Here is a 22,719-nt window from a genome sequence, read left to right as displayed (position 1 = left end):
TCATGCAGAACCCCAGAAAGAACAAAGTAATGCTAAATGAAAAGGGAATTGCTTCAAGGAACTGGTGAGCACCTTCAGCTAGCCCTCAATTGGAGGTATCTGCCCACCTGCTGTTAGTATTTGTTTTTTATACTGCAGTGACACCTAGGAGCTTCAGCCATGGATTGGGACCCCATATGCACTGTACAAACACTTTGTGCAGAGCCTGGTGGTCATAGTGTAGGGTCATTACCAACACAAAAGGTGACAGTCATCAAAAGTTTCTTCTTCTGTCTCTGGCTAACAAAAACACTCCATCCTATCTTCTATGAATATGGGCTGGCCATGATGGCTCTTGCATTCATCACCTCCTTGCTTACTTATTGTAACTCTTGGATCTAGATAAGATGTTTAAGAAGAAGCTACAGCTGGTACATAGTCGATGAGAACAAATTGCACTGACGCTCTGCATCTTGCAAGGACTTCTGGATCTACATCAGAAACCTCAGATTGCTCTATTGAGCCTTTATGGATTAAACCATATTATCTCAAGGACCAGCTGTCCTAGGACCTGCCACACCACCTACCAATGTTCACTTCATTGTACCCAATCTCTACAGCAGCCACTAGGCTCTGGAACACTCCTCCAAATGAGACCAGAAAAAGTCTAGTCCTTGCAAGACTTGTGTCTTCACCAAAGCATTCCTCAAAAGGTCAGAGCAGATGAGAAGACAAACCCAACAGCATCCTCAAAGACAGATGATGAAAACCTAACCAAAGAGGAGGATGGCAAATTGGCTCATCATTACACACAGATCTCACTGTTTTCTACATGTGCCTACAATGATCAAAGGTGACATCCAGAGAAGCAGTGTGGCCTAGTGGACAGTGTGCCAGTGACCAGCTGGGTAACCCTAGGCAAGTAGCTACATGCTTTTATGGCTCATATTCCCCATCTGTAAAATAGGGTAAAGATAGTGACCTCTGTTGCATCTACTATATGAAAGTTAAGTATTTATTATTATTATTATAATAGATGGATTTTTTCCTTTCTATACAAAACCTCCCTAGACCCTTTAGGTTACCAAAAGTGTTACAAATCTTTGTTTTGTTTGCTAATGACTTGTTTGTTTTTGCAAACACTGAGCAAAAGAAAAAAAAAACTAACTGATTACATTCACCAAACAACCACACAATGTGTGAAATAACTGCACATATCCAGGACTCTGTTCTGCCCCACCAGCCTTCGGTGCACCTTCTGCCTGTAGGGATCGGGTGTCACTGGCCCTGTAGCAACACAGGAATCCCTCTGCAGCTCCGCTGTCTAGGTCATCTTGCTCATTCCCATGACAGCAGGCCTGCAAAGGGCTCCCTGTGCTACTGCAGGAGCCATCCAGCAGCAGGGTGGCCTCCCACATGGCCTGGGGCATGTTCTCGTCCTCGCAGTCCTGGCCAGGGGGTCTCTGCTCTAGTATGCAAACCTCTGCATTATCTGAATCCCTTCCTTGACCCCCAGCATGAAGTACATGGGGGGACAAGGAAGGGATTCGGATAATATCAAGGCCTGGATAATAGAGTTTTGGCTGAACCTGAGTATACGGTACCTACACTGGACATCTGCCGCAAGTCTTACTTACTAAAGTGTGACATTTAAACATAATCCTCCCTGCTCCACTATCACTGGGTCCCAAACCTGCTGTGGGGAAGGCAAAAAACCTACCCCAGACTCTCCCAGACTAGTGGTGACCCAGCCCCCAAGGGAAAAGGGCAACTAGCGTAATGCCAAGAGCAGGTCAAGAGGAAACTCAGTTCTTCTATGATTACATGGCTGGGAGGGTGCTGCCAACCCTGTCCCGGTGAAAGATGGCTTCTCCGGGACTGCGCGGGACATATATACTCTCCCAGTTAGCTGGAAGGGCCCCACATCTGCTTTTGGGGGAAGGAGGGTCACCTTCCTCTGAAGCATCTGGTGTTGACTACTGGCAGGGTACAGGGCATGCACCTTGATCTGATCCAGTCTGGCAATACCCTAATTCTCAGTACTCCTAGAGAAATACAATACTGTGTTGCTACCAGCACACTTCTTTGTTTGTTGTTTTTAAAAGGGAGGGACGTGTTCACTGATACTGCTCCTGATTCAAGCAGGATTATAATCACTAATCCTTGGAAGGTTAGAGTTCATTTCTGCAGCATTACAAATTCTCATAGTGTGCGTGGTTTTTAGAAAACGCCTGAATCTGCCAGGGTTTTCCTTTAGTGTTTGCACATATCTATGTGAGGTGGTGTTGGTTCCAGTCTGAAATGGAAATTTGGCTCACATGGGCTCTTATTGCTTGTTTAAAGGTTAAATACACATGATACTGTTCCTGGCATTGTTTGAAAGCCTTTAGAAGATTATTCCAGCAGCATATTGGTTTCTGTGTTGCATAAAGGAGTATGATTTTCAAAGGCTTATTCTGGCCTAAAACAATTGAGTGTTATTAATAACGGGGATTCTGTTTATGTTTTGGGTGGAATTTTGTGATCCCTTGACCAGATAACCACAAAAACCTTGGCACCAATGAAAAAGTACAGGGTGTGTTGAGAAAATCAGCATACAGTTTACCTAGGCTAACATGCACATATAGCATAAGCTCAGAATCATATAATTTCTGCAGCAGAGAGGCTGCAAACTACCCTTAACAGCACAGTGTTGGGTACTGTGTCATACTCTTATCAGGAAGAACATGAGCAAATCAGCTACTGAACATAATAAACAACAGGAGAAACAATGTAGCTGCATTTTCTTTAACTCCTATATAGAACATCCCTGCACTCCCCTCCTTCAGCGATTCTACCCAGAAAGCTTTAATAGTCAGCCAAAGCTCCGGAAGCTGCCCTGACCATGCTCCTTTTACTGGATGGAATAGAGCTAATATCCTCTTAGGATAATACTATTTCTATTTCAGAGAGATGCAGTTATATGTGGAATTTCTGGTTGTAATCCTGGTTCTGTTGAAGTCAACAGGAGTTTTGCCATTAACTTCAGCGGGGTCAGTATGTTTATACAAGTAGAATGTGATCTAATGTTCAATAGCTCTGATTCATTTTCTCTGTTTTAAACTTGTTTAACTCAACGGAGAAGTCAGAGTGGTGAGTTTGTCAAGGACAACTGGTACCAAGTTGTGATAGGTTTGTGAAATAAGAACAACACGTGGAAATGGCAAATAAAAACACACGCTATACTAATGGACAAGCATTGCACAGTATCTTCTGCTTTTTTAGTATCTCAGCGGTATGCTACCTCCACTTGTCCAGCCATTCCATTCCACTCCCACTAATTCATACAAATTCCCCACAGTGTCGTCTTTTCAAACTAGTCATTGTTAGGGTGGAGATTTGTGTGATAAGAGTGAAGAGATTTTTAGGTTTGGGTGCAGTTTGAACCTTCAGGGGTGACAAAGAAATTGAAGTGAAATTTGGGGTCTCATGTTTCAGAGAGACTAAAACTTTGGCTTAGTTCTAGACCAGCTGTGTAGATAAAGCTATGAAACAGGTCATCTGTGTTACCAATTTGTAATCAATAATCACAATTGTCAACATATGTCTATTTGCACAGACTATATAAAATGATCCTTGTTTTGTGTATTCTATTGTAACTGCAAGGATACGTAGCACCAATAGATTTTTGACATGTGTGCTGGGTGAAATATGAGAGAGATTTTCTTCTGTTCCTGAATAGTTACAAAGGAAACACATGCACAGATTATGAATCAGCTTTACCACAGGACTCAGTATAAGTACAAAATAATAAATTACATTTGCTAAGAACTTTGATGAGTTATCATACAGTAAATGAGATTGGAATTGGGAAAAAATTGAACGAACGAATGACATTCTTGATTTTTGCAAGAGATTAATTTAGATGATTTAATTGTTTAATACTGATGATAGATCCATCTGCTTAGAATGCAGTAGCCAAGTTCTAGAAAAGAGACTGTCTAAGGATTTTAAAATGGGCATAGGTAGAAATTTTCTTAGAAATTAATCCAAAATGGCATCCATGTTAGACCCAATAGCTGGTTTTAAAACTTAAAATGCCTCTTTTTTCCATTTCAATACACATATTTGAGCATTGCCTCAACGTATGCACTGCACAATATGTGTTTTCAATGGAAAACAAAGCTTTTATGATTTAAAACTTTGGAATACTGCTTCCCAGCTTTAGGTCTGGAGGCGATAACCACTGCATTGTCTCGATATCAGTGAAATTCTATACCAATTCTCATTTTTTAAAATATCGTTGTTGGTATAGCTCTTAGATAATGTAATTTAGAGGTGGTTTCTGACAATCTTCTGAATAAAGGACAAGTCTGCTGCAAATCACTTGGAGTCCTGATAGTATTTTAGTTATTGATTTTCTTGAGAATGGTTGTGAAAGCTAAAAGTATAATTTCATTTCATATAACTTCTGTTCTTCACAACAGGTCTGAACATTCAGGACTTGAGCAACAGCTTTCAATCAATGTAAAAGGATTTATCATTAACTAGTAATTAAACTGTGTGCACAGCAACATATGTGATTCTGAATATATTTTCGACTGCAAGAAGAAGATTTCTCTTTGTAGAGAATGCATTCTAGCCCCTTCTGCAAGAAAACCACTTGCACATTCATGGACTCTGATGTCAAGAAACACTTCAACAACCTCTGGGAGATCTAAAGACTATTTAAATGTAACTATGATATATGCAGATGTTAATGGCCTCATCAGGTTCCATTCCCAGCCACAAAATACCCACTATTTATAGGATTTCTCACTGATGATTTGGTTGCAATTAGCTTTGTAAAGCAGCATGTATCCTCTTACTAGGATCTAGCTCCCAACTGCAGCACTGTGTGTAACCGAACTTTCACAAATGGACTGAACAGGCCTAGGGAAAGATGTAAAAGATCCGTGTACTTTCTGTACAACTGCTGATGTCCAGAGTTCAATTTTTTTGATGTCTTTAAGTTGACAGCAATTCATTGAGGTACCCTTCAGTTGCCTGAGTACATTTAAAAGGGAAGGCTGCCTATGATCAAAGAGCAGGGAGATTTGGAAAACATCTTGCAGCATTTGGAATTCAGGGGAAAAGCTGAGACACAACATCAGACAATATTTTCAAATGTTGTTAATGCCTGAGAGAATGTGTTACAGGAAACAGCCATCACCCATCAGAAAAGGAGCTGCAGGTGCCGCTATAGGTGCAGTAATGTTTTCAGATAGAGGGGATTCTCCTTCCTCAGTAAGGGTTCACTAGAAGCTGCTGGAAAGAGTGTCTTCCATCTTCTGTGCTATATGTAACCTAAATGGGGCATCAACAAAACAGGCACATTGTTCTTAAAGGAGGTGTTCTGATTATCCTCTGAGATGTTCTGTTCTTTGGAACACAGATACTTCAGATCCATTAAATCAATGCAGGTCTCCCCTTACTCTATACCTTCCCTTTTTAGGTTGTTAAATATGTTATTTATTGTATTGATGTTCAAATGTGCAGAAATTTCTATGCTGTAAAGCACAGATTAAAAATACAAATAATATATTTCATGTGTGCAGTGTTCAAGCTTCTAGTCTATCTCCATTGTGGTTCAATGTCTAGAAAAGGCCTCTGGGCAGAATCATATCTGAACATGGGATGGTGCACCAGAAGCATGCTTATAGTTTACAACTATTTCTTGCCCCATTGACCCTCTGAGTTCAGTCTTTGCTCTGAAGGAATGTGTGGACAATACTGACAGCTGGGCTACGTTGGAGTTGCTTTCTTTTCAACGTCTGTACAGGTCATTTCTTCGTGGCCCCAGTTTTTATTGGCACTTGCTTGGACATTAACACTTTTAGTATTGTTTTTGACCACACCTTTTCTACAGAAAGCCCTACTATAAGTGGTAAAAATGGCATTTTATCTTGAAAGAGCCTTGTGATTTGTTATCTGATTGCTGACAGCCAAATTCCTCTTGCTAGAACAATGTGCAGGACCCAGAATGATTAGATTTACTGTGCTGGGTACATTTTGAACCCCTCAGGTTACGTCACTTGTCTTCAAAAGCTCCTGAGAGTTATAATGGGAGGAAGCTGGTATTTCTATGCAGCCTGACGTGCAAGAAAACTGTCATGTAAGGCTTGTATGCAACATCAGCTCCCTTCTCTTCTATGGGGACAGAACCAGATGCAAAGCACCTATTCGTGTGTATGGAATACTCTGTGTAATACGACACAGATTTCAAATATGGTTACAATTACATTTAAACATCTTTTAAAACTAAGTCTATTGTGACTATTTAAAAATACCAACAATTAGCACTTATATTGTGTTTCACAACTTCAAAGCATTTTCAGAATAGGAGCCCTTAAATCTCCATCAAAGCATCCTTTATCATCCCGGGGGATCTTGACATCTCTGATACATTGAAACTACAGGCCCAGCCAAGAGGCACTTCCCTAATAATTTGATGGAATGTAGGTACCAGCAGTCTGAAAACCTCTAGAGGTTATATAAAAGTCCACCCAAAGGAGATGTAACTCTTTGGGCTCCAGTTGACAGCTTTTGAAATTCCTCTACCGCCAAGAGCAATATTTTTCCATTAGAATGAAAAGAAACATTGAGATGTGGGACAAGGGAAGAATTTATCTTAGTACAAAAGCACCAGGGAGCTGGCCACTGGCCAAATTTTGTTCTCTTCACCTGCCACTTCAGAACTCAGGGGAGCCAAACCAAAAATAACTTTTGTTTTTAGCACTTGCTTTTGTCTATTCATGCTTAGTGCTTTAGCTGTGACCTACATGCCTCCCTGCTGGCGTTCAGGGTTTGCAATGGCTCTACGATGAAGGGTCCAAAGAGAAGAATGCTGGTTTTGAGTTTTTGAGCTGCCTTAATTGCCAGAAGCAATGTCCACAGATTTCTGACATTCTCATTTTCTGAGGAAGCTGGGTCAATATATACTTCATAAAGTACAGTACTCTAATGGGATTAAATCAAATTTATTCACTTTCCAAAAAGGAGACTAAGGTTTTGACTACACTTAGGCCTGGTCTACACTACGGGTTTAGGTCGACTTTAGCAGCGTTAAACCGAATTAAGCCTGGACACGTCCACACAACGAGGCCCTTTCTTTCGACTTAAAGGGCCCTTTAAACCGGTTTCTTTACACCACCTCCGACGAGGGGATTAGCGATAAAACCGGCCTTTGCGGGTCGGAATTGGGGTAGTGTGGACGGAATTCGATGTTATTGGCCTCCGGGAGCTATCCCACAGTGCTTCATTGTGACCGCTCTGGACAGCGCTCTCAACTCAGATGCACTGACCAGGTAGACAGGAAAAGACCCGCGAAGGTTTGAATTTCATTTCCTGTTTGCCCAGCGTGGAGAGCACAGGTGACCATGCAGAGCTCATCAGCACAGGTAACCGTCATGGAGTCCTCCCAGGATCGCAAAAGAGCTCCAGCATGGACCGAACGGGAGGTACGAGATCTGCTCGCCATATGGGGAGATGAAGCAGTGATAGCTGAACTCCGTAGCAGTAAAAGAAATGGAAAAGTATTAGAAAAGATCTCCAAGGCCATGAAGGACCGAGGCCATAACAGGGACACACAGCAGTGCCGCGTGAAAATTAAGGAGCTACGGCAAGCCTACCACAAAGCCAGAGAAGCAAACGGAAGGTCCGGGGCAGAGCCGCAAACTTGCCGCTACTACGCGGAGCTGCATGCGATCCTAGGGGGTGCAGCCACCACTACCCCAACCGTGTGCTATGACTCTCTCACTGGAGAAACACACAGGGAAGACGGTTCGGGGAACGAGGAAGATAACGATGGAGGTACTGTAGGTAGCTCACAGCAGCAAGGAAGCGGAGAAACCGGTTTCCCCAACAGCCAGGATATGTTTGTGACACTGGACCTGGAACCAGTAACCCCCGAACTCACCCAAGACCCTCAGGGCACACAGGAGACCTCTGGTGAGTGTAACTTTGTAAATATTTGTAAACATTCCAAAAAAAAAGCAAGCAAGTCTGTTAACGTGTATGGGGATGGAGCGGAAATCCTCCAGGGACATCTCCAGAAAGCTCTCCTGGTTGAAATGGGGTGATTTTATTAAGGGGGACATTCAGAGGCGCCCGTTCCTGCTATTCTGACCAGAAATGTTCCCCGCTGTTAACCACGCGGTGGGGGGGAGGGGTGAAGTGATCATCCCAGAGAATCGTGTGTGTGTGTGTGGGGGGGGTGGTTTACTTGTGTTTGTGCCGCATGTTAACCGGGAAACCGCAGCCCCCTCCTTTTACATTGAAACCCCATTTTAAATGGACAACCCAATTCATCCTTGATATGGGAAATGCGCTGCTGTTTGCAACCTTTCCCGCATGTTAAGAAGGTTAAAAAAGCCAAAACACTGTGGCCTACGATGGCTGCCTGCAAGCCGAAATATGCGACCTTGTAATGAAAGAGTGTACCCATTGTTCTCTAAAATGTGTCTTTTTTAACCACCTCTCCCTTCTCCTCCGCCAGCTGCAAATGTTTCTCCTTCGCAGAGGCTCGTGAACATTAGAAAGAGAAAACGTAGGACGAGGGACGAGATGTTCACGGAGCTGCAGATGTCCGCCCAGGCTGATAGAGCACAGCAGAATGCGTGGAGGCAGTCAATGTCGGAGATGAGAAAAGCCCAATATGAACGAGAGGAGAGGTGGCGGGCTGAAGACGATAGGTGGCGTCAGCTTGCAGACAGACGGCAAGAGGCAATGCTCCGTCTGCTGGAGCATCAAAGTGATATGCTCGAGCGTATGGTTGAGTTGCAGGAAAGGCAGCAGGAGCAGAGACCGCCGCTACAGCCCCTGTGTAACCAACAGCCCTCCTCCCCAAGTTCCATAGCCTCCTCACCCAGACGCCCAAGAACACGGTGGGGGGGCCTCCGTCCACCCAGTCACTCCACCCCAGATGATCGCCCAAGCATCAGAAGGCTGGGCTTCAATAAGAGTTAAAGTTTTAAAATGCAGTGTGTCCTTTTCCATCCCTCCTCCCCCACCCATCCCTGCTACCTTGGCAATTATCCCCCTACCTCTGTAAGGAACTAATAAAGAATGCATGAATGTGAAAAAACAATGACTTTATTGCCTCTGCAAGCGGGAGGGGAGGGGAGGGTGGGGTGGGGTGGTTGGTTTACAGGGAAGTAGAGTGAACCGGGTCGGGGGGGGGGGGTTGGAGGGTTCATCAAGGAGAAACAAACAGAAGTTTCACACAGTAGCCTGGCCAGTCACAAAACTCGTTTTCAAAGCTTCTCTGATGCGCACCGCGCCCTGCTGTGCTCCTCTAACCGCCCTGGTGTCTGGCTGCGCGTAATCAGCGGCCAGGCGAGTTGCCTCAACCTCCCACCCCGCCATAAAGGTCTCCCCCTTACTCTCACAGATATTGTGGAGCGCACAGCAAGCAGCAATAACAATGGGGATATTCTTTTCGCTGAGGTCTGAGCGAGTCAGTAAGCTGCGCCAGCGCGCTTTTAAACGTCCAAATGCACATTCCACCACCATTCGGCACTTGCTCAGCCTGTAGTTGAACAGGTCCTGACTACTGTCCAGGCTGCCTGTGTATGGCTTCATGAGCCATGGCATTAAGGGGTAGGCTGGGTCCCCAAGGATCACGATAGGCATTTCAACATCCCCAATGGTCACTTTCTGGTCCGGGAAGAAAGTCCCTTCCTCCAGCTTTCGAAACAGAGCAGAGTTCCTGAAGACACGAGCATCATGTACCTTTCCCGGCCATCCCACGTTGATGTTGGTGAAACGTCCCTTGTGATCCACCAGGGCTTGCAGCAGCATTGAAAAGTACCCCTTGCGGTTTACGTAGTCGGTGGCTTGGTGCTCCGGTGACAAGATAGGGATATGGGTTCCGTCTATGGCCCCGCCACAGTTTGGGAATCCCATTTCAGCAAAACCATCCACTATTGACTGCACGTTGCCCAGAGTCACTACCCTTGCTATCACCAGGTCTTTCATTGCCCTGGCAAATTGGATCACAGCAGCCCCCACAGTAGATTTGCCCACTCCAAATTGATTCCCGACTGACCGGTAGCTGTCTGGCGTTGCAAGCTTCCACAGGGCTATCGCCACTCGCTTCTCAACTGTGAGGGCTGCTCTCATCTTGGTATCCTGGCGTTTCAGGGCAGGGGAAAGCAAGTCACAAAGTTCCATGAAAGTGCCCTTACGCATGCGAAAGTTTCGCAGCCACTGGGAATCGTCCCATACCTGCAGCACGATGCGGTCCCACCAGTCTGTGCTTGTTTCCCGGGCCCAGAATCGGCGTTCCACGGTATCAACCTGCCCCAGTGACACCATGATTTCCACATTGCTGGGGCCTGTGCCTTGTGAGAGGTCTATGTCCATGTCAATTTCCTCATCACTCTCGTCGCCGCGCTGCAATCGCCTCCTCGCCTGGTCCGGGTTTCGCCTTGGCATGTTCTGGCTCTGCATATACTCCAGGACAATGCGCGTGGTGTTCATAGTGCTCATAATTGCCGCGGTGATCTGAGCGGGCTCCATGATCCCAGTGCTAGCTATGGCGCCTGGTCAGAAAAAAGGCGCGAAAGTAGTATCTGATGGACCAGGAGAAGGAGGGCGGGAGGGAGGGAGGGAGGGCCGAGTGACGACATGGCGTACAGGTACAGGAACAGGGAGAAACACAAACAACTGTCACACAGAATGGTCCCCCCCAAAGATTAAACTGGAAACCCTGGGCTTAGCAGGCCGTTGATTTCACGGAGGAAGGGGAAGCAAATGAACACAGAACAAATCTATTTTTTACATCTTAAGGTGGCAGCCGACGCTGCAGCATGAGTGACAGCCATACCAGTACGATGAGGCAAAGGGCTGCTTTGCCCAAAAGGCAAGGGGCTGCTGCTGTGTAGCAATGCAGCCCCACGTCTGCCAGCCCCACGTCCGCCAGCACCCAGCATCGCCCTCGGCCTCTTCTGGGTGCTTAGCAGACAATATTGGGCAATTGGCAGAAAATAGTATATTACGACTGGTAACCGTCATCATCAAAACAGTAGCATGTCTGCCCAGGTGGCCATGATTGACAGCCATACCAGTATGATGATGATGGGTACCAGTCATAATATACCATCGCCTGGAAGGGGCTGGTGCAATGCAGCACTACGGCTGCCAGCCCCACGGCTATCACTCATGCTACACCGTCTACCGCCAAAAGGCAGTTAGCAGCTGTTGCTGTGTAGCAATGCAGTCCCACGTCTGCCGGCACCCAGAGGACATATGGTGACGGTGAGCTCAGCTGAGCTGAGCGGGCTCCATGCTTGCCGTGGTATGTTGTCTGCACAGGTAACCCAGGTAAAAAGGCGCAAATCTATTGTCTGCCGTTGCTGTGACGAGGGGGGAGGGGCCTGACGACATGTACCCAGAACCGCCCGCGACACTGTTTTGCATCATCCGGGCATTGGGATCTCAACCCAGAATTCAAAGAAAAGGCGCGAACCGCTTCTCGGCTCGAGCTGTGGCGCAAACGTAGTATCTGACGGCCTAGGGGAAGGAGGGAGGGGGGCCGAGTGACGACATGGCGTACAGGCCCAGGGAATTAAAATAAAGAACGGTGGCTGTGCATCAGGGAGAGACACAAACAACTGTCACAGACTGGTCCCCCCCAAAGATTAAACTGAAAACCCTGGGTTTAGCAGGCCGTTGATTTGACGGAGGGAGGGGGAAGCAAATGAATACAGAGAAAATCTATTTTTTTACATCTTAAGACGACGGTGCAGCGTGACTGATAGCCCTCGGCATCTTTCTGGGTGCTTGGCAGCAAATACGGGGCGGTGTATGACGATGGTCTTCAGGCCTATTGCACGAGCTGCTGCTCAGGGAAGACTCTGCTAACGTGCGATGACCCGACTTGTAATAGGCCGGCTAACAGTCATAATACACCATTTACTGCCAAAAGGCAAGCCCCACGGCTGCCAGCACCCAGATCGCCGATGAAGGCTACCAGTCTACTGCACCGTCTACCGCCAAAAGGCAGTTAGCAGCTGCTGCTGTGTAGCAATGCAGTCCCACGTCTGCCGGCACCAAGAGGACATATGGTGACGGTGAGCTCAGCTGTGCTGAGCGGGCTCCATGTTGTCTGCACAGGTAACCCAGGTAACCCAGATAAAAAGGCGCGAATCTATTGTCTGCCGTTGCTGTGACGGGGGAGGGAGGGGCCTGACGACATGTACCCAGAACCGCCCGCGACACTGTTTTGCATCATCCGGGCATTGGGATCTCAACCCAGAATTCCAAGGGGCGGCGGAGACTGCGGGAACTGTGGGATAGCTGTGGGATAGCTACCCATAGTGCAATGCTCCGGAAGTCGACGCTAGCCTCGTACTGTGGACGCGGTCTGCCGACTAGAGCACCTAGAGCATTTTATTGTGTGGACATACACAATAGGCTGTATACAACCGATTTCAATAAAACCGGCTTCTATAAATTCGAACTAATTTCGTAGTGTAGACATACCCTTAGAAGTTTTGCCATTTTAGCTATGACAGCACAGTTAGAACAGCAAAATCCCACTAGTGTAGCTATAGTTATACCAGTATAAAAGTGCTTATATCAGCATAGCCTATTTTGATTTGGTAAAGCACCTTCTACCAGTGTAACTGCACCTACACTGGGGTTTTACCAGAATAATTAGGTTGGCAAAAATGACACCTAACTAACATAGTTATGCCAGGAAAACATTTATTAAAGTGTTGACTGGACCTAAACAGGGAGATTATCCCTTGAACTGGGGCTGGCAGTAGAGAAGAGTCCTTTGTAATTCTTTCAATAATTAATCTTGTTGAGCATCATCAACTAGTTTTACAGTAAAGGTTGGGTTATTATTATATCTGTCTAATGGAATATCACTGAACATGTTTAACTGTGGCAAAAAAGTCCAAAAACTTATCCGCTCTTTTTTTTTTAATTAAACAAATTCTTTCCACTGGTCACTGAAACCAGTTATTAAACTTGCAAATCTCAAGTTTAATGGCAGCATTTTTTTGCTATTTGGTGACAAACTTATCATTAAAGACACCCTGATATCTTATGAAAAACATACCATTCAGAGAAAGTTGCGGGAATATAGCCTATGTTTATCATTTTTTATTTTAAAATGAAGGAACGTTTCATGAAAAAACATCATTAACTTTTGTTGCTTATAATTCACTTACCGTTAGAGATTTGTAATATCGTATTAGTTACTGATGACAGTGTTGTCATCAAATGAGAACTGTGTACCTGGATTTGGGGTAGTGGGTAGCTCTAACTTTACTGTCCATGCTTCTGATCCTGGGACCAAACAAACCCCTGATGTAATTTAACTGAGCCTAAGGGATGATCTAAATTATGCTGGCTAGAACAGTCCTCTACTGGTAGCTTTGTTGGCCAGAGCAGTGTACTCCAGCCATACCCCTCTCTGCCTCTGGTCTACCCAGGAAATATCACCTATACCATGGGGGAGGGAATTTTACAAAGAGCTGGTTGCTGGGTTTATGTCACATGAAGATTCCTCTGCAGGGGAATTCCCAGCTGCTCTGTGGCAGTGACATAAAGGAAACTAGATTTATGTCTCCAGCTGAGAGATACAAGTGTAGTAGGAGAGGAGCAAAGAAACAAAAATTTTATTTTCATCCAAGTGTCATCATAATTTCATCCAAGTAATAAAAAACAGGGGGAGAAAATGACAGCAAATATATATCATATCAACTGAACACAGTTTGTAATTAGTCCTAAAGGTGCACAACCAAAATACTTTCCCACTTTAAAAAATTGTTGTATAGATAAAAAATTGGTGATAGAAATATAAATATATCATTTCGAGGTAAAACTCACCTGACTCCAGCTTCCAGCAAACCACTCCACTTTACCCACACAGGGTCCATTGTCACAGGGGATTGTTTCAGAGGGTCTGTTATTCCCGCAACCCTCCAGTGGCAAGCTGCTAACATGGTTGGACATACAAACTACTGACCGTGTTCGGACTCCTGCACCACATTCTGCAGAACACTGTATGATGGGAGACAAAATAGACACTTATTAGCCTCATTCTTTGGACCACGGTTACACAATGAAATGAAGAGTGGGAACAATCCTGAAAGCGCTAATGATACTATTCAATGCTCATTATTATTTGTATTACTGTTGTGTCAAAAGGCCCCATATCGTGTCAGGGCTCTATTATGCTAGGTGCTGTACAAACATCATAAAACTCAGTCCCTGCTTTAAAGAGCTTACAATCTAAATGGTCAGGAGAGATGAAAGGCATGAGGTGGGGAGGGAAGGATGTAACTTATAAGGACAGTGAGCAGGATGAAGTCATGGTAGTTCTTCAAAGCTCTTCTCCTCCATCCCAGATTTGTTTTGTTTCCTTATATACACACAGTGGGAGACGGTGTGAGCAGAGGAAAGGGGGAATGGATGAATTAGACAAACTGCTTCTCAAAGGAAGAATATGAGACATGCATGGCTCAGTTTTCAAATTTAGGTGCTTCAGGCAGGACACCCCATTTCACATCTGGGTGCTCCAATTGGCATTTATATACCAATAGTGACAGCCTACTGCTGGCAAAGAGGATGGGGCTGGGAGGCCTTTCCTAGAACCCCGGCACTGGTCCTGAGGCGGGCTGCAGAGCATGTCTTGAAATCTGTTGGTCATGCTGCAGGGTGCAACAGCTAGAGCCACCGCAGAGTGATAAAAAGGTACATGAAAGGGTCAGGCAAACCCTAACCCAATCATTATTAACTCATCACTAATTATTAAACAAATAATTTCAGTGTAGAACTATTGATTATAATTTTTCCAGAGAACTTGATTCTGTGATACATCAACATTCACATTTTTTCAATGTTACTTCTTAACTGTACACTTCCTCCATATAACCCAAAGCATGTTTTCTAACCCCTCCTCTCCCCCCCCCCACACTTGCTGAACAGGCATGGCATCTTACATCTGTATGCATTTTTGTATATCATGTTTGTTCAGAAAGTTCCAAAAACACCTTATTAACCATATTGCAATGGACACTCAATCTCACCCACTCATAGGTAACATTGCAAAGCCTCCTCTTTTTACTTCTAACAGTTGGGATTTTCACAGGAACCTAAGAGATTAAGGCACTCAACTCCCAATGAATTTCAAAGGGGGAAGTGGGCACCTTGGGTGTTTTGAATAGCCCACCCTCCAACTTACTTTCTTTTTTAAAATTCCCTTTGGGCTCACATATTCCTCCTGGTCATGGCTAGACGGAGATTTGATTTTTTTTTAAATTTGATTTCCAAATTTGATCGGACTCCCTTCAGTCAATTTTAATCCACTTTTTCCCATTTAAAAAAATGTCTAACCATGCTGTTATTTTTCCCAGAATACAAGCCTACTGCAAATTGATATAGAAAGCCTGAAACCTACCATGGATGTAGGTCTCACTGAGGACTTTTGCTAGGTTTTTTGATTGAATCCAGCCAAGTTACCGGCATTTGACAATTATCTACTGATAATTGCATTAAGATACAGTCATTAATTACATGATCACGGATGACTTTAGAAATGACCACAAAGTAGTCAAAGCACAGCAAGGACAAAGTAGATGACCATAATGGTCCCTTCTGGTCTTAAAAATCTATGAATCTATGAAAGTTCAGATCCAGATTTCACAAAAGGTCAGGGGTGTTCAGATTTGAGGTTTTCCTTTGGCCTCTAGTTATTGAAAATGAAAAGGTACTAGCAAAATTGTAGGAAAAATCTGCACCTATATTACAGTGCATTGTATTGTATTATAATGCATACATCAAGAGTTAATTTTCACATGTCATGACTTAATTACTAAACTTTGCTAACTCTGAAACCTTAACATTCCATTAAATAAATTGTTTATTACTATACATAGACACATTTGTCACAAATCTGAAGATGCTATGCAGTTATTCATTGCTCATCTTGGATTAGATTCCATTTAGCATACCCCTTTAGCAATTCCCCTTGTACTCTGCCCTGTAATCTTTCTCCATTAGGAATAATTCTACTAGTTCAACACCCTGGGCAGCTTCTACTGCTGCCATTAAAAACAAACAAACCTAACATGCCAGTGTTTAATTTGGTATTTTGCATATAACAGACTCTAGATTTGTCTATTTGTTCTTATTACTCATATTTTTCTTGTTAGCTGAATTTGATATTTTGTGTCTGGATTATTAAAAAGAAAGAAAAAATGTGCAGCTTGCTGAAAGATGTGTGTATAACTAAATTTAAACAGCTACAAGCAGTTATATTATATTACACATGGAAAGAAAACCACAAATAAGAATTTGTTACATGGTAAAAAACATATGTTTGATTGGCATTTGCAATTTTATTTTTAATATATAATTTCATTAGCTAGGAGAAGTTATGCATTGCTGCTAGGCTGTATAGAACATTCCTTGTGAATGAATGGATGGCTCTGCATTGGTTAGTGTATCCTTACTGCATTTTTAAAGTACTGGTAATGGCACACAGACCTGGTCTCTCCTAGTTTGAATCTCACTCCAGTCAGCAGTGACAGAAAGTCTTCACTATCTGATTTACCGCATTAATGATCTGTGGGGCTAGTGATTTATTGAACTGGCGATCTCTGCCTAGTTCCAGCTGTCCACATTACAAAAAAAAAAAAACAATCACAACTGGCACTAGCTGCCTTTCCTGTTGGTCTTCTCAAGAGAGGTCAAAGGATTGAATGGGCAATGGAAAACAAATTACCCCCTCATCATCCTGATGCATATCAGTAGGGTAATGTGGGAAACATACTGCTTTGTAACTGTTCCATGGATTAACATCAGTAATTTAGTTTCCACTGTCATCCAGCCAGCACCTTTCACAAAGCACTTAAGCAAATACAAATGCTTTGCTGAATTGGGACCTTGAAGAAAGTAAAGTGAGTTAACTGTTACAAATGGTACTAATTGAATACTACTACTACTACATTGTTAATACTAATTAGTAATCAAAATATAATTTTGGAGTGTTTGAAAATTCAGGATTTAAACACATGCTTAAGTATTTTTCTGAATTAAGACTTGTGTCCCCAATTTCCTCCTGAATCTAACAAATAATTCAGGCTCTTCTAAATGATGCCTGCAAGTAACAGATAAAAATCTCAGTTTCTTTGTGAGACAACCTAAACCCAGACCCCAGCTACTAAACTTATCGTACACAGCTCTCACAGTCATCTCCCCAATATTCCTCTCTGCTCTGTTATTATGAATTAGCAATGTATTGATATGTACAAGAAAAGACAGTTACCTTTTCCGTAACTGGTGTTCTTCGAGATGTGTTACTCATGTCCATTCCACAATAGGTGTGCGTGCTCGCCACGTGCACTGGTGCCAGAAGTTTGTTCCCTAGCAGTACCCGTAGAGGAGTGCCCCAGCGACCCCTGGAGTGGCGCCGCCATGGTGTGGTATAAGAGGTGCTGTGCGCTCCCCCCATCCTCAGTTCCTTCTTGCCAGACAACTCCAACAGAGGGGAAGGAGGGCAGGATGTGGAATGGACATGAGCAACACATTTCGAAGAACACCAGTTACGGAAAAGGTAACTGTCTTTTCTTCTTCGAGTGATGCTCACGTGCATTCCACAATAGGTGATTCCAAGCTATATACGTTGGAGGTGGGTAGGAGTTCACAGACACTCTGGACAGAGAACAGCCCTGCTGAACCCAGCGTCTTCCCTGGTTTGGAAGACAATCGCATAATGCGAGGTGAACGTGTGAACCGATGACCATGTGGCAGCCCTACAAATGTCCTGGATGGGGACATGGGTCAGAAAGGTGGCCAACGAGGCTTGCGCCCTAGTCGAGTGTGCCCTCACAATCGGCGGTGGGGGGACTCCTACCAGGTCATAACAGGTATGAATACATTAGGTGATCCAGTTGGAGAGCCGCTGTGTGGAGACCGGCTGACCTCTCATGCGTTCGACCGAGGCGACGAACAGCTGCAAGGACTTCCCAAATGGTTTTGTACGTTCCATGTAAAAAGCCAGAGCCCGTCTTACATCCAGCACGTGGAGGCAGTGCTCCTCACTGGACACATGAGGTTTGGGACAGAGCACTGGCAGGAAAATGTGCTGACCCATATGGTAGACGGAGACCACCTTAGGGAGGAATGAAGGATGTGGTTGGAGTTGGACCTTATCCTTATGGAACACCGTGTACCGGGGTTCGGAGTTCCGAGACCCATCTAGCGGATGTGATCGCCACCAGGAAGGCTACCTTCTATGAGAGGTGTGACCAGGAACATGTAGCTAGTGGTTCAAATGGAGGACCAGTTAACCTTGCCAGCACCAGGTTCAGGTCCCACGGAGGGACTGGGGACCTAACCTAGGGAAAGAGGCGATCCAAACCCTTAAGGAATAGACCAGTCATGGCATGGGAGAACACCGTGTGGCCCTGCACTGGTGGGTGGAAGGCCGATATGGCTGCCAAGTTCACCTTGAAAGATGAGGGTGGTAGGCCCTGGGATCTAAGGTGAATGAGGTAGTCTAATATAAGCTGATTCGGAGCAGCCACAGATGAAATGCCCTGATCAGTGGCCCATTGGGAAAACCGAGACCATTTCTCCAGGTAGGCCCGATGTGCGGAGGACCATCTGCTTTCCAGGAGGACGCGCTGAACCCCTTCCGAGCAAGTCCTCTCTTCCCGGCCTAACCATTGAGCAGCCATGCCGTGAGGTGGAGTGCCACTAGGTTGGGGTGGAGGAGGCGACCCTGCTCCTGGGAAAGCAGGTCCAGGCGGGATGGCAATGGCTACGGTGGGGCGACTGCCAGGCTCATGAGAGTCCCGTACCAATGTTGCCTGGGCCATGCTGGGGTGATCAGGAGGACCCAGGCCCTGTCCGTTTTTATCTTTTCCAAGACCTTGCTGATCAGAGGAATCAGGGGAAAGGCATAGAAAAGTTGGTCCGACCAGGACAGAAGGAAGGCATCGGAGATGGCGCCCACGCCCAATTCCCCCCTCGTCCCCTCCAGAGCAGAAGCGGGGACACTGGCAGTTCTGCCGTGTCGCAAACAGGTCCACTTGGGAAATGTCCCATGTTTGGAAAATCCTGTGAACCATCTCTGGGTGCAGTGACCACTCGTGCTGAGAGGAGAGCCGCCCGAGAATTCCGGGCACCCGGTAAGTGGTGGGCTTCTAGGTAAATATTGTGGGCTATGAAGAAGTCCCACAACCTAAGAGCTTCCAGGCAGAGGGCAGAGGATCGGGCCCCACCTTGCCTGTTGATGTAGAGCATCGAGGCCGTGTTGTCCATGAGAACCCTGACCACTCTGCCCTCCAGATGCGAGCGGAAGGCCACAAATGCCAGACGGACTGCCCTGAGCTCCTTGACGTTTATATGCAGGGCAAGGTCCTGCGTGGACCACAGACCTTGGTTTCCCACATGGGCTCCCCACCCCAGGTCCGATGCGTCGGACACCAGCTCCACAGATGTGGGTCGGCCCTTCAATGGGGCCCCTTGGAGCATGTTCCCCAGGAAGTACCACCATCACAAAGAGGCGATCACCGGTTCGGGCACAGTGAGGACTTTGTCCATCCTGTCTCTGGTCTGGGAGAATACCGAGGCCAACCAGAGCTGGAGGGGCCGCATCCTGAGTCTGGCATGATGAACTACATACTCCGACATGTGATCCAGGAGTTGGAGGCACACTCTGGCTGTGGTCATGGGGAATCTTGTGACCGTGATGAGGAGCTCCCTTAGGGTTTTGAATCTGTCTGGTGGGAGGGAGGCCCTGGTTGCCGTCGTGTCCAGAATTGCCCCAATGAACTCTATGTGTTGCACCGGGACTAATGTGGACTTGGTATCGTTTACCAACAGGCCTGGTGTGGTGCATGTGGACAGGCAGAGTGATACATGATCCTGCACCTGCAACCTGGAGCTGCTCTTGACTAGCCAGTCCTCGAGGTAGGGAAAGATTTGGACCCCCCGACATCTGAGGTAGGCCGCTACCACAGGCATACATTTTGTGAATACTCTGGGAGCAGTGGACAGGCCAAATGGGAGGACAGCAAACTGGTAGTGCTCCTGCCCAACCGTGAAACGGAGGAACCGCCTGTGTCCCTCGAATATATGAATGTGGAAGTATGCATCCTGTAGCTTGAGGGCAGCGTATCAGTCCCAGGAATCCAGGGAGGGGATGATGGAGGCCAGAGAGACCATGCGAAACTTGAGCTTTACCATGTACTGGTTCAGACCTCGCAGGTCCAGGATGGGCCTGAGCCCCTCTTTGGCCTTTGGGATAAGGAAGTAGTGGGAGTAGAACCCCTTGTGCCTGAACTCCACTGGCACCACTTCCACCACTCCTAGGCCAAGGAGCTGCCTCATCTCCTGCTCGAGCAGGGTCTCGTGAGAGGGGTCCCAGAGGAGGGACGGGGATGGAGGGTGAGTGGGTGGGGTAGAGGTAAACTGGAGAGTGTAGCCCCAGGAGACGGTGTTGAGGACCCATCGGTCCGAGGTCAGCTGCGACCACTCCGGGAGAAAAGCACATAACTGGTTGGAGAAGGGAAGCTTTATTGCGGGTGGATCCCTGGTATGAACTGGTAAGTTGCCCCCAGGCGTCCCGTCAAAACTGGTGCTTTCCCGCCTGTTTACCCTCGGAGGACCCAGGTTGGGGCACAGGCCTAGATTGTCGTTGCGGGTGTTTAAGTCCCTTGACTTTTTATAAGGGGGCTCATATCTAGAGTGGGTGGCCTGGGTGGGAGCCTGATGCGGGTTGAACTTGGTCCTGGACGGGGCTGGGACATAGAGGCCAAGGGTCTTTAATGTTGTGCGGGAATCCTTCAGACCATGTAACTTCACGTCTGTCTGTTCCGTAAACAGGGCCTTGCCATCGAACGGAAGTTCCTGTAAGGAGTTTTGCATCTTGCTGGACAACCCAGACAACAGGAGCCACAACGCTCTCCTCATGGACACCGCAGAGGCTTGCAGCCATACCTGCGGCATCCGAGGCAGCCTGCAGGGCCACCCTGGTGGCAGCCGTACCCTCCTCCACCAGAGTCTTGAATTCATTTTTGTCACGCTCTTGGAGGGAATCCTCGAATTTGGGCAGAGAGACCCACAAATTGAATTCTTATCTACCCAACAGGGCTTTGTGGTTTGCCACCCTCAGTTGGTAACTCGAGGATGAATAAACCTTTCTACTGAATAGATCTAGTCTCGTTGAGTCCTTATTCTTAGGAGTAGGGATGGGTTGGCCTTGCCTCTCTCTATGGTTGACCGACTCGACCACTAGAGAGTTGGGGGCAGGGTGGGTATAAAACTAATCATGCCCCTTGGCGGGCACAAAGTATTTCCATTCTGCCCTCTTAGAGATGGGGGACAAGTAAGCTTGGGTTTGCCACAAGGTGTTCGAGATCTTTGCCACCCCTTCATGGAGTGGGAGTAGAACTGGTGCTTCAGCACCCTGGCCGGTGCTGAAGCCGAGAGGACATCGAAGAGGGAGTCCGAGGGTTCCTCCAGCTCCTCAGCTTGTAGGTTGAGGCTCGATGCCACCCTTTTCAACAACTCTTGGTGGGCTTTAGAGTCCTCCTGAGGGAGGGGCAGAGGAGGGGCCGTGATCACCTCATCCGGGAAGGCCGTAGACCCCACCACTTTGTCCCCTTCTGAGCGTGGGACCGGGGATGAACGCTCCACCAACTCCTTTCTGGGTGGCTGAGAAAGGGAGGCTGACGATCTCTCCGAGGCTCCGGCCACCAAGCAATCTACCACTGGTACCATGGCGCCAGCCAAGAGATCTGGGGCCACTGCACCTGCTATGGCACCAGTGGAGCAGGCTGTCCAGCCTGACTAGCCTGGCCCATTGACTGACGACTGTGAAGGGAGACCGGATGGCATATGATCTACTGCTATCCTGGGACTGGGACGAACGGCAGTGTTGGGAATGGTGCCGACTATGAGACCATGATTCCGGCGTGGAGGCGCGGGAGTACCACCGGTTGCAGCTGCTCTGCAACCGGCTCCAACGGGTGGATCTGCGACAGCGAGGTGCTGGCGATCGACACCTGGGGTTGCGGGAATGGTGCTATGGTGGGGACCTCGAGCGAGATGAAGAACGGGAACAGCGTCAATGCCCGTACCGCGAAGGGCTATGATAGCTTCTGGGAGATAACAACCTCTGGTGCCATCTGTCCTGACAGGGCACGCTCTCCTCGCAAGGTCTATGTTCCCTCGAGGTGGAGCAGTGCCTGGAACCCCGGCCAGTCGGTACCCAGCCAGATAACCTGGTATGGGTTGACGGGGACCTGCGCGGACTGCGCATGGGGTGGTCACTGAATGGGGAATGGCATCGGGAACCTTCCCTAGACTGTGAACGGTACCATCCAGGCAGCAATTGCGGGGATCCAAGCGGTGGCTTGCCTCTGGACCAGGGAGCCAACGGTGGTGGTGCCACCGATACTGGCAGAGACATAACGTCTCGAGCCGTCTGCAGGGCCTCCAGTATGGAGGGCACCCGAATATGGACATTGGCATCCGGGGAGGCCGGCTCGGAGTGGGCCAGGCAACTCCGCTCAACTTGAGTCGGAGGCCGGGAGGCCGATGGGGACCGAGAGCTGCCCAACGCGGGTCTAGTCTCTACCCCAGTCTTGCTCCGGTGCCTCGGTGGAGAAGACCTCTTCTTAGCCTTTTTGGAGTGTCCCGTGTATGGGGAGAGGTGCTGGCTGGTGGAGGGCATCGCAGGGTCGCTGCACA

The 22,719-nt window shown here is 46.9% G+C and overlaps 1 protein-coding gene across 3 annotated transcripts in view; it reads right to left on the bottom strand.

Moving 5' to 3' along the window:
• The window catches only part of THSD4 (thrombospondin type 1 domain containing 4), a 727,210-nt gene that overhangs the window by 22,188 nt on the left and 682,303 nt on the right, over positions 1–22,719 (bottom strand). For all 3 annotated transcript variants that reach the window (XM_034783208.1, XM_034783207.1, XM_034783209.1), the window contains one exon: positions 13,843–14,016. In XM_034783208.1, coding sequence (XP_034639099.1) covers positions 13,843–14,016 — 174 coding nt within the window. The remainder of the gene's footprint in view (positions 1–13,842; positions 14,017–22,719) is intronic.

Source organism: Trachemys scripta, chromosome 10 (assembly GCF_013100865.1).
Source record: "Trachemys scripta elegans isolate TJP31775 chromosome 10, CAS_Tse_1.0, whole genome shotgun sequence".
NCBI classification, from domain to species: Eukaryota; Metazoa; Chordata; order Testudines; family Emydidae; genus Trachemys; species Trachemys scripta.
The sequence above is the reverse complement of the archived record's forward strand: the minus strand, read 5'-3'. Positions and strand labels throughout refer to the sequence as shown.